Source organism: Plasmodium inui, assembly GCF_000524495.1.
Source record: "Plasmodium inui San Antonio 1 unplaced genomic scaffold supercont1.4, whole genome shotgun sequence".
In the NCBI taxonomy this organism is placed as follows: Eukaryota; Apicomplexa; class Aconoidasida; order Haemosporida; family Plasmodiidae; genus Plasmodium; species Plasmodium inui.
The window spans coordinates 161,291-174,102 of NW_008481838.1; the positions used below are offsets into that span (position 1 = coordinate 161,291).

The window sequence follows — 12,812 nt, forward strand, 5'->3', positions numbered from 1 at the left end:
TTTGTTTCAGTGCAGTTGTAGGGGTAGTTAATTCGGGGCGTGCCGCGCCGGCATGGAGGTGTGTCCCCATGTAGGTATGTAAATAACTACGTAGGCAAGTACGTGCCTGCCAATTAGGCCTCCCCGCCGAGGATAAAAAAAAAAAAAAAAAAAAAAAAAAGGAGCCAGCTAAGCTAAGCGGTGACGTGGTGAAGCGCACAATATGCCGACAACCCCTCCGTACCCATACATACAAATGTCTGTACGGTCAAATGGGTATTAAAAAAAAAGGAGACTAAAGCAGGTGTAGCTAAATGTAGAAGGACAGAAAGTGAAGAAACAAACAGGGGAACATATTTAAGCGAGTTGTATGAAAAAAGAAAAAAAAAAGGCGTGCTTTCAAACATGCACATTGTAGTGAGGTTTAGGAGAAAAAAAAAAAATTATTGTACAGTTGACAGGGGAAAATACCACTACCATCCCTTTACAACAAGATTAGAACAAAATGCAGGGGCCCCCAAGGGATGACAAGATTTATGGGATAAGCGAAATGGGAGCAGGGAAATGTTGAAACGGTTTACCAGGGCTATACAACGCTGTGAAATTGGACAGAAATTTGTGCACTCGCGGATCTGTACACATGTGTATACGCTTGCATTTGCCCGCGATTTCGCCCTTCCGCTAAGCTTCTCCCGTCCATGGACTGCCGCTTCCCCCGCGTATGCTCGCGCAAGGGTGGCTGAAAACGAAAAAAAAGGCCTACGTCCAGTCGCCAAAGGGGAAGCGCCCTGCGCGTAGTAGGTTCATAATGGAAACTTAAAAAGCGGGAGACGCGGAGAAGTGGAAAAAAAAAGGGAAAAAAAAGAAAAAATTCACCAGAAAAAAAAAATAAAATGAATAAGATGAGCAGCATAAGCCTCACTTGTCACAAGCTCACTGTTGACCTGTTCAGTTTGAAAAAAAAAAAAGTGAAACACGGAGAAGTCGTTTCTTCCCAGTAGCATGTCCACATAAGGTTACACTTGGACTCCAGCGAAATTCTTTTTTTTTTTTCTTCTTTTTCCCCAGAAGGTGAAATACGTTTTTCCGTTCTGAGCGTATTCTCACTGGTGGGTAAATGGCGAAAACGAGGACAAAAAAAAAAAAATGAAACGAACAAGTGCCCCCCTTCATATGTACCTAGCGCGAAATGTTGGCGTTCCGTCGCGCCTTCCTTAAATCATGCGTGTATACAATTGCGCGGGAAGACTGCCCACGACGAAAGAATTCACAGGCGACCTCAAAAAAAGGAACACACATAAGTACACATGAACGTACGCATAAACATACTCATAAATACAAACGTTTGTTCCTTGTTTGGTGTTACTTGTTTCTTGTTTTCCGTTTTTTTTTTTTTTTCTAACCCCCGCACAGTGGACCTATTAATCACGCCCAAGTGCTTTTATTTTTTTTTTGTCTGTTTGTTTGTTCGCCCCCTTAGCAGCTCACCGGGAATCAGCCATCCAGCTGACCAACTTCCCCGTTAGACTACCACCCGAAGAACTCCACCTTCTACGTTTGTTTTTTTAGGCGACCCTTTTTTGCCGCCCTCTTTTGTCGCCTTTTTTTTGCTGCCCTTTTCGCTCCCCACTGCACAACATGCCAAATGACTTCATGAAGAATGCCGAGGTTAACAGAAAAGACAACAAGGTAATGATCATGGTGATGGAGCAACAGTGAGACCGGGGAGGAGGGGTCCGTGCCTTCCGGCCGGGTTTGCGCATGTACACACGCTGGCACACTGGGCAACCGTAGGCCTACTCGCCACGCCACCGCGAGGGCAGCGCCATCACCTGGTCACCATCACTTGCCGCCTCCCCCCCGTTGCAGTTCCCCTATTGTGTCGTGTTCTCCTACCTACCATGCGCGTCCACGTTCATCCCCGTAGTGGGGCATGTCGGTAAGAAGAGCCATTTTTTTTCTAAAGTGGATTCTTTCACCCCTGAAACGATGACAATGTAGGGATTCCCCCGTGCAGATGGTTGTGTCTATCTCCCCCTCTTTCTTTCTCTTTTTTTTTTTTTTCCTATCCCTCGCAGGAATCGGCACATCATCAGGCCTAATTCACGACTTCTCCGGATCATACAGTATCTCCATTGGTACTGCTCCCCTGCATGTTTTTTCTGAGTGGACTATTCACCTTAGTCACATACACCCTCCTTTATGTTCTCCCATCCAGAGTTACTGGTTGCACAATCTGAGCCGATTTGAAGAGACAATCTTCCTGCCACTGCTCAATCTCGACACTCTGCCTTTCCCCCATGCGCTTCTTATTTGTTTCCTTCTTCCAAACCAGACAATATGGCATTTAGCGACCCAATGAAGTATTGGCAGTTGGACAAGAATAAACTTCCTCTGGCCATCACTGACAAGGTAGGGTAGGAGGAGGGAGATTTCCCCGAGCTGCTCCAGAGTTCTCCACTGTAAAAAGGTGACTTACCACCTACCACAAAGCACCTACCACAAAATACCTATCACGAAACATCTACCACTTACCCAGTTCTACGATGACGCAATCTTCCAAGCGGACGACGTTTTTTCCAAAAGGAAGGTAAAAGCTACGCTCTTCCTCCGCGGGGGCACGAGGTGTCCCCCTTTCCAAATGAACCAATGCGGTTCCCCCTCATTCGCTTATCCACCCACATGTTACCCGATTCTCCTGTCCAATGTAGCATAATCTATTCGTGTAAGACAAAAAAAGGGAGAAAAAAAAGAAAAAAAAAAAAAAGACATCCTCTAAATGACCCGACGGAAAATCACAAAACATCCTCCTTTACGAAGGACAAAAAAAAAGGAGAAATCTTTTTTTAAATAAATTCCCCTTGCAGTAACAACTGCCACCACCACGTCGCCATGGTCCTGAATAGTATAAAGTATAAGGGGAGATCCGACTGGTACGTTAGCCCCCGAGTGTGAGTTCACTTTTTTCTTTTTCCACACTACAGATATATATATGTATATATTTATTTATTTGTCCATTCATTTATGTGCACGCATAGCGAAATCGATGGCTACGCTGTGCGTGGGATCCCCTATCCAGTTCGTACGTCTGCATTTTGTGTCTGTTCCCAGGGGCGTTCCTCTACCCAATTTTGATTAATCCCTGGATGAGCCTCCCACCACTTTTCCCCCTGTTCCACAGGACCCCTTTCAAGGTGGCCCTAAATCTGGTGATCCATGGCCATTTCGTCTCGTAAGCGCGTGAAGAGATCAAATGCAACTTGTTTGAAAAGGGCGCACAGACTGACCACCGAGACTGATCACCCAAAGTGACCGCCCACATTTGTTAAGCTCTCTACACCCCTCCTTACATCGTCGTTCCCTTCCCCCGTGCACCCATGCAGGTGGAAATACTTTTTCGTGCTATACGGACCCTTCCTGTTTATCCTCCTGCTGTTGGTCTTCCTCGCAGTCGCCTTTTAGTTCATGTTAGCCACGCTAAATTCGATACGGAAAAAATGAAATATATTTTTTTTCTTTCTTTTACACCTTCACAATTGTGCACGTCGCACAGGAGAACAGATGAGACCCTACTGTTCCAATTACACACATGACTTTATGCACATACGTAGGGATACAATTGGACGTCTCTATCATCCGACGTGGAGAAAATGCGTCCCCGCATTTCCTAGATATGTTAGCCCTGGTAGGGAAAGCCCTTCCCCCCAAAACAGACGTCCCCATACACACATACTAGAGCCCTATATATACACATCGTGGCGCACTTTGGAGAAGACTTAACTGTAGTCCTTCGTTCATCTGCCTGTTTTGCTCTCCATCCCATGTTTTCCGTCGAATTCGCACCATCTGCCTGGTTTCCTTTTCCCTTTTTTTTGTGTTATTATGCGTGTTTTTCTCGGTTTGCCTCTCCCCCCTATTTAGTTCCGTTTCTGTAACTAACTCACCGACTGATTGATTGGATGACTGATTAACGTTCGCTACTTTGCGAGCTGCGCGATTTGATGGCAGCCACTATCGCTTTGAATGCCGCCACAAGTGCTGGGGTAATTATCGCACTGTTATTGTTTTTTCTTTCTTTTCTCATGTCGCGTGAGCATGAGGCATGCACATAGAGAAATGCCAAATGAAAAAAAAAAAAAAAAAGAAAAAAAAGAAAAAAAGAAAAAAAAGAAAAAAAAAACATAGCAAAACAAAGCAAACCAAAACAGTAACGCCACAACATTTTCAACTCAACTTCTATTCTCACCCTTTGCGAAATAAACGCCCCTTTTTAAATTCCAATCAACCAACTTTGCCTTTCCACTTCACAAAAAAAAGGAAACGAAAAAGTAAAGGAGTAGTTACATCCACCTGGCTCTGCAGAGCACCACCATTTTCCTGACCTTCTTGTGCGGGTCCACGGACGCGATAGACAAGTACCACTTAATCTGCAAAGGGGGGGGAAAAGGCGCGATGGTTAGCGGCACAACGTGGTCAGCGATGCAATATTAAGATGGGAAGACATACCACGTGGGAGAAGCAACGCAGATGGAAGCCACCCCGGAAGGGCAGCTACCCCGGGAAGATAGGCACCCTTCTCCCCCCAAACTGGGGGAGACACTTACGTCCTGGATGATATCATAGGGTAGGAAAGACTTGTAGTTTAAAAACGAAATGATATAAAAAATACAGGCGCACTGATACCTAGCCAAAGGCAGCGGTATAGACACGATTAACTTGAGCAGGCTCTTCACCAGGCGACATTTGTACGACAATAAAAATTGGACGTTCTCCTGAAGAGCGCCTTTCGGAGGTGCTTCGGGAGACGCTCCTATGGGGGATGACCCATCCCAGGACCCCCAAATATGTCTTTCCTTTGACAACACGAAATTGAAAAGATTCATTATGAGATAGAGGAGGCGCAGGGCCAGCACCAGGAGTAGTGACACAAGTTCCCTCCCGATTAGGTGCTCCCCCGTACGTTCATGGTGTTCTCCCCCGATTGGAGACTCATCCGTAGGTTCATGCCCTTCTCCTTTCGCACCTGGGCCCTCCGCCCCCTCGGCAAACAGAACACGAACGAGCTCAGCGTTGGTCCGCAGCACCCTGTTAATGTACCTCTTGTTGCTACGCGTGTATTCCCCTTTGCTTATAAAAAAATTCGAAATTTTACCTATCCCTTTGAGTATGCAAATCTCCATGACGTTGTAATGCTCGTGTAGTGCCCCCTCCATGGGTGTGTTCAGCAGCACAATGGACGCCAGGTGGACTAGACACAGGTACTTACAGTTGTACTTTAGTATCTTATTCTCTTTGCGCTTCTGTAACAGGGAGAAGAAGTTACTACCCTTTGGGGGGTGCCCATCTGATTGGTTTTCCTTTGGGGGGTGACTATCACTGTGTAGTTCCACCTGCTGATGAGATCCATCCATACCGTTAATCATTCCTCGCGCGAGGGAATCGGAGAGGTGTTGATCTGAGCTGTATTCCCTTTTAACCTTGTCCATTGTCTGCGTCTCCTGCGCTACTGACTTCGAAATGCCCGTATCGCTGCTCTCATCCCAGGAGCGCAAATAGGTGTTGAGTTTCTCCAAAAAAATTAGCGTCTTCTCATTCCTCCTGATGACATCAAAGGGAAGAGAGTAATCAAAAGAGAACTTCTCCCTCTGCATGAGCCAAATGAATTCCGACATGGAAAGGAACCTCTCAGTCACATCGATGAAGTAGACATAATTATACATGGTACAAATAAAGTGCAACAAATCTTTTCTACATAAGGTGAGGAAAGCATCGCTGGGGGTGAAGGCAACACGGTTATAATTCTCTTCCCTTAACAGAAGCTTCGTATCTATGTTGTGAATGACTGAGTAAATGTGACTGTACACATGGGAGGGGTACAGGTAGAAATGCCAGATCAGTACGTGCTTAAATGTGTGCTGGTGAAGGGAAGCACTTGCCACGCTGTCGCATACGAGTTGCAGATTTTCCTCTGCCACTTCGTGTGAGCTATGTTTCCACAGGTGAACTGTCAAATCGTAGTTGAGGGACAAATGCTGGGCGAAGAAATGGAGGAAATGTCGGCGAAGGAAGAAGTTGCCCTCGTCTCTGTCACTACTGATGTTGTTCTGTTCATTCTCTTCGCCACCTCCAGTGGACTGACCCACGGCTAGGCGCATGACCCCTTTCAAATGGACTACTCTGATTGCTCCCTCTTCGTGAGGGCTAAATATCACAGACTTCAGTTCCCCTGTGATGGGCCCCTTTCGATTGTTCTCCTTCAAGGAGGTTCTATCGAGCAATCGAATTTCTATCACGTTGGCAGTCTGTTTTTCTCTCAAGTGATATTCTTTTTCGCCTCTACTGTAAAATATTTGGGAAAACTGGGGGTCCTCTTCGCCAAAGTAGACACAATCTAGAAGATAGAACAGCCGGTTTGTTGGGTCTTGGGTGGGGGCTTCGAAAAGTGTGCTCAGAAGGTGGACCAGTGGAGATTCGTCTATCCCGGAAGGTGCTTCTCCCCCCATGGAAGCGGCTTCTCCCACGTTGCTCCCCTTTTCCCACCTGCGTATAAATGCCTCATACGTCGCTGCATACAGGTCGATGAAGCGCTTAAAAGATAATGCACCATTTAAGGTTATGCCAAGTTCGTCGACCAAATCGAATGGGGATAGAATGAAGCTCACCATTTTGTGAATGCCATCCCAGTTATGCAGTAGGATGCCTACAATCTGTAGGGCGCATCTGTGAACACTTTCTAAATTGGCACGATCCAGGTGGAGAAGACAATCTGATACGTGGTCGCCACGCCAGAAGGGGACTTCCCCTTCCTTGAAATGCTCCTTAGCTTTTTGGTGTAAAAATTTTGAGACGTATTCCCGTGAGGGGCGTGCACTTCCATTCTTCGCGGCTGTGGTCAGATTCTCCCAAGAGGTACTCCCTCCACTTGAGTCCCTCTCACAGGTAGTAACGCGGTTGGGCGAGGACCTCTCCAAGGGGAGGTTAAATAAAAAGATGTACATGCACAATTTTAATAATCTCTGCATGTGGTGTTGTCCTATTTGTGTGTGGATGGACAGGAGGGCAGGTAAAAAAAGCAACAGAAGGGGGTTCATCACACGTGAGGAGAATTTCTCCCCACGAAAATTGTCCAAGTGATAACTCTCTTCAATGCTTCCTCCAAAGATATCATCCTTATCGGACATGTATGGGTATACGTCCTCACCTACACAGCAATCGATCAGCGTCTCGATAAACTCTCTCTTCTTCGCTTCACTCATGGTGATAAATATATGATTCACGTTTTTTTTTACTTTCCGATATAGGTAACTAGCCAGAGTGCACATTTCTGCATCCCCTTCTTCCATTGCTTCTCCCCTCCAATCTTCACAAATTATATGACTGGTTAAGGTCATTTTTAAAATGTACAGCAATGTGGCCGTCTCGAAGACGTTTACATTACGGAACGGGTTGCTGCTGGTGAGATATGTCAAGGGACTTATTTGGGAATATCCCATCATCCCAGTTTCCCGCCTCCTGCTGATTTGTCCCCTCGGTTGTATATTTTTCACTTCATTTATTGGAATAAATCCCTTCAAATTGTTCACATATGTCCCGTAGTAACTGAGCTCCTCATTGCTATTCACTATTCGAATGCATTTCAGATTATCTACTCTGCTGTTTCCCTTGTGTTTTTCCTCCTCTTTTGAGGTTCCTTCTGAGAGGATGCCCCTCACGACTGCCTCCTCGTAGAGATAATTTATACAGAGTTCCATCACTTCCATGTTGTTCACAAGAAGATGCGGTTTGCAAAGTTCGTTTTTTAGCTTGTCTTGGTTTTTCCTTTCATGTGGTGACCCATCTGAAACTGCAGACGGATCACGTCCACTTCTCCGCATGACCCTCTCACACGTCTTGTAAATCTGCCAATACGCTACACTTACTATGTAGGCAAGATAAAACGATGTGATGTCTTCTCCATTTGTCGGTTCACACATGGTGACCTTAAACGATTGGCTTTCCCACGTTGTGTCTCCCTCTTCCTCTTCTGCTTCACCGCAACGTTTTTTTTTCTTTTCTTCCTTTTTGTATGACCTCTTTAATGTTTCCCCCTCTGTTGGACGCACAAGGAAGCATTTAACCTGGACACGCTTCCACTTTAGAGTCTCTCCAATTGGGCCTCTACCGAAGCGAACAAGTTCGGCAATGACTCCACCGGGGGTCATCCCTGAATGGGGGTGATACTCACCCATCTTTGGAGATAACTCCAGATCAAGTTGGAAATTCGTCTGACTGTCTAAGGGAATACGGGCACTGCCTCCGCTGCCTTCCTCCCTGTTGAAGTGGAGAAACTCCTCCTTCACTCCCTCAACGCGGTGGTAAAAACTCTTCAGCAGGAAGGAAGCCACATTGGTGGAAATCAGAAGGAGGTCTGGAATGTCAACCTGGTATGTGTCCCTTAGAAGAGATATGTACCAATTCAAATCTTCATTCTTCTCGAAGTGAAACTTTAGCAGTAGGAAACACATGTTCATCAGCAATGTGTTTACATAGCTGCCAATATGGTCATATTTGTGTTTTATGATTTTACTTACTAACGTGAGAAAAAAAAGCAGATCGTTTTTTTTATATTCTTTACATTCCCGCACAATATTTTCGTTGTTCAGATTGATGTCTGCGGTTAACTGATGGTGGTCCTCGAGGATGCTCCTTCTCCACTCGTCTGCGCTCTTAATGAGGCTGTACTCCCCCCGCTGGTCCAGGAGGTCGCGTCCGCTGTCGCCCAGCACACGGAGCTTCACGTTTCCCCCGGGGTGCATTCCGACCAAGTAGAAGAAGAGGATGATCGCTTGGTGTAAGAGGGTGTCGTCCTTCGTTACGTCGTTCGTTACGTTGTCCATTACGTTGCCAGTTGTGTCGTTCGTTGAGTTGCCAACTGCTTCTTTCGTTCCACTACCCGCTTCGTCCTGCTCTGTGCCGCTCTTCGGGATGCTCCCCCCCACAGCTGCCCCCCCATGCATGGACACGAAGCTCGCCAGGATGCCAAAGAGGTGTAGACCCGAATCGTGGTACTCGTGAAAAAACAGGTCCCGCCCCATTCTCAGCAGTTCCCTGATAATAAAGATTTCTTTCACAAAGCTGATCCTCGTCGCCACTACCTCCTCCACTTTGGCACTTTCGCTCATCACGTTGTTTATAAAGCTGAGGTACGTCGCGACGAGGTTCCACTTGGCTTTGACCTTCGCGTTGCGCGCAAGGGGTGAACCATTCTCAGGGTGTGATCTTTCATCAGCTTGTTCTACCTGTCCAGGTCGCGCCTCTTGCGCGTTTCCCCGGGCAGGGGGCTCCCCTTCCCTCGTCAGCGCGTGCACCAAGTAGTAGCACTCGTGGAGCATCGGCTTAAGGGTCGTCTCAAGGACGTACAGGAAGACGTAGGTGTTCTCTTTCGATATGCACATGAGGATCTTTTCGATCACCGGGAATTTGCTCAGTTTTATTTTGTTCCTTTTCCTTTGTCTCTCCTTCTTCTCCTTCATTTTTTCGATGTGGTTTTTTTCCCTTATGATAGCGAGGATGTTCCTGTCGCTTTCGCTGTTGCACTCGCTTCGGTTGCTTCGGTTGCTTCGGTTGCTACGATTGCTTCGATCGCTTCCGTTGCTGCGGCCACTTTTCACACTTCCCGACTGAGAAGAGTCGGACAAATTTGCAATCTCTTCCAAGTGGAAGAGCTGCGTCAGGCGTGGAGGCCCAGTCGAGGATACCCTCACAGGGGGCTCCACCCTGGGCTCCACCGCTCCATCTGCAACCGCCTCAAATGGTGGATTCTCACTACACAGGCACTTGTGCAGAATGAGGAAGGTGTTGAGCTTCCGAAACATTCTCGCAAAGTGCATATCGAATAGGGATCGCTTCAGCACCTCGTCCTCTTCTTCATTTATAATGTGGAAGAAAAGAAGAAGAATCCTTACAAAATAGGTTGCCATTTTATCTGAAGCATCACTGTCTATGCATTCCAATTCGATCAGTCCTGTGATGGTCGAGATGAACCCTGAGCAACAGACACTACCATAGAATGGGGCACATACCTCAAGAGTGTCTTTTATATTTTCCAAATTCTTCTCATTTATTTCATCATCTTGTGTGTTGTAGAGCTCGTCTAGGATATTCATTATGACGTAGTTTCCTAACCTTTTGTTTGACTTGAGGCATTTGTAGAAGGCTCTCTGTAGGTCCTCCTCAGTGATGCTATCGTACCTTGCTTCGCTGCTGACAAATTCTATTGGGAAGTAATAAAAGGCGATGTCGATCACTGACTTGAGGTATTGTGTTTCTCTGTCCAGGGAGAATAGGGCTCCTGGGTTTCGTTCCTGGGTGCTTTTCTTCTCCTTCCACTTCTCTTCCTCCTCTCCGCTCCCGATATAGCACTGCCCCCCATTTGCGATATCGGGCTGCCCCCATTCCACTGTAGCGCCCGATTGAACTGCCCCCCCTTCGTCATGTGTTATGTATCCACTGCACAGAATGTGTATTATATCAAAGAGCACTAAAATATTTCTGGGGTCCGACTCATTCTCCAGCTGCACCTGGATCTTGTCAATGAAGTTTGGAATGGAGACCATCTCGGCTCTAAACTCCTGCAAGGATATCAAAATGATGCGATAACAATTCAGCCTTATGTTTTGCAGGTAGCTTGGGGCGTGGACGTGCTTAAAGAGGCTCTTCATTATCTTATACACAACGCAGGTGTTCTTTTCTTTCTCCATTTCTTCCTGTGATTCATCGTCCTCTTCTTCCTCCTGCTCCTCCTCACTGTCACGTTGGGGGCCACCGCGCTGGCCATAACCATCATCATCCTCGTCTTCTTGGGAGCCATCCGAGTGGTAGAATCCCCCATTTTCCTTAAGAGGGGCATATTCGTCGTACTCCCCCCCATCGTCGTACTCCTTTCCATGGTCGCTGTCCCCCCCCGGATCGGGAACCCCATTTGGATGGTCACCCCGATCGGCTTTGCCAGATACGTCGATTCCCCCTGGGTGCCTCTTCCCCTTCCCACGCCTCGAAGGGAATAAAACCCTATACGTTCTCTTCACATCGTAGGAAAACTTCATGCCTTTCAAAAGGTCCCTGTATCGCTCAAACATGATCAATAGAAATCTGGTGACCCCACTGATACAATGCCAGTCTTCGATTAGCTTAATATAAAAAAGGATGAGACATTCGAGGTATTCTGTGTCTAACTCCACCACGCTGATCTCTTCAAACAGGTGGGCAATTAAATTCACTGCGGATCCTCTCTTCATATTTTCATTGCAGAAGAGGTAGCTTTTGAGGGCACCTATTATTTCTGTCAGCGTGCCATGTATCTTCCTACCTTGTGTATGATTTATCTCTAAGAGGCGGATTAACTGTTTTACAATGTCGGCCCTAATTTTGTTCACTTCTTTATCCTTCTTCCGCTCGTACATTAGCTCCACTTTCTTTTCCCGGTCATAGCGGAACATCACCTTCTCGGGGGACACATATTCCTCCACCAGGGTCTCCACGAGGGATTCAACTTTGAGCTGTGCTTCGTCCATGCTGCTTTTCCACATAAGGGGAGGGAAAGGGAGTGGTAGAAGCAGCCGGACAAGCAGTGGGGTAAGCAGCGGTACAGGCAGAGGGCCACTCACGTGACGTGCACCAACATGGAGAGTACCCGACGAGTGTGCACCCCTTTCACGAGAGGCTTCAAAAAGAGCCAGTTAAGAATTTCAAAAGGGGGGCAAACTCGTGGCTAAGACAATTGCCCCATCTACATCGACATTCCTTGGTGTGTTTTCCTTTTTCGATCCCCCTTTAGTCGTTCATTTGGGACAAAAACGAGGCGACACGTTTGACTTCCTATGGGTGGGCACTGAGTGGCCTCACTACAGGAACGATAAGCATAAGGTTATCCTAAACGGAATCGCCACCCCCGTTCGCGCATCTCATGGAGTGACTACAAAAGGATAAAGCGGCCAAATGGGCTCTCTCTGCACGAGGGAAAAACTATGCACATCACAGCATCTCGCTCGCTTTTTCCGCCTCCTTTGGGTGTAACCCTTCTATATAAATATGCCTCCCCCCAGAAAAAAACCACAACAAAATTGCAAAAAAGTGAAGAAACGGGATAAGCACAACTTGAGAAGCCCTTTATAAAAAATGAAACAAAAAAAATGGATGCACTGCTTTTTCTAAAGTGGCAGGTACATTTAATGATAGACTATTTTTTCTTTTTCTTTTTTTTTTATCCTTCAACGTTATAGTATACCCCCCGCCTTTTCCTTGACGGCCGTCAGCTACGTGGATCGTGATATGTATGATATTATATGCTGCCTGCCGGCACATCGTCCTCGTTGGTTCGTCGTTGAAAAAGCTACAAATATTTTGACCTCCATAAAATGGTAAGCAAATTGTGAAAGCTGCGTGAAGAGATCTTCCTCCCTTTCTTTTCCGCCTTCCTTTCCGCCTTTTTTTTATTTTTCACACTGTTTGTTGTTCCCCTCTGTGCAGTAAAACCATATGCCCTGTTCATGCATTTACTTTTTTTCCCCTTCTCCAATCGCTGCACCACTTTTTGTTGCCTCCTCTTCACCGCTAAGAGTTTCCTTTCCTCTTTGCGAATCCACACTTGTCGACCTTCTCCTGCTGAATAACCCCCGCAGCAGAGGTGTCATAATAAACCATGGGCCTTTCTCTCGCGCCAGCCACATGGGTTAGCCTTCCCCCAACCACCTCATAGGCAACCCCTCCCCAAATGTACGCGGGTGTGCGCCAGTGACAGTCAATGTATGTCCCACACCGAGGGGGTAAGGCTGCATGGGAGATGCCGCTCCTCG

At 46.8% G+C, this 12,812-nt stretch overlaps 2 protein-coding genes across 2 annotated transcripts; one reads left to right on the top strand and one right to left on the bottom strand.

Moving 5' to 3' along the window:
* Positions 1–1,617: 1,617 nt before the first annotated feature.
* C922_01191 (hypothetical protein) lies at positions 1,618–3,441 on the top strand (the record flags this gene model as incomplete). The annotated part of the gene is made up of 8 exons (XM_008816799.1): positions 1,618–1,668; positions 1,849–1,918; positions 2,058–2,117; positions 2,315–2,391; positions 2,519–2,604; positions 2,847–2,912; positions 3,161–3,211; positions 3,363–3,441. The coding sequence occupies 8 exons, from the start codon at positions 1,618–1,620 to the stop codon at positions 3,439–3,441; spliced, it is 540 nt and encodes a 179-aa protein (XP_008815021.1).
* Positions 3,442–4,319: 878 nt separating this feature from the next.
* C922_01192 (hypothetical protein) lies at positions 4,320–11,531 on the bottom strand (the record flags this gene model as incomplete). Its single annotated transcript, XM_008816800.1, has 2 exons — positions 4,320–4,406; positions 4,584–11,531. 2 exons carry the CDS (start codon positions 11,529–11,531, stop codon positions 4,320–4,322), a joined length of 7,035 nt encoding a protein of 2,344 aa, XP_008815022.1.
* Between the last annotated feature and the right edge of the window lie 1,281 nt (positions 11,532–12,812).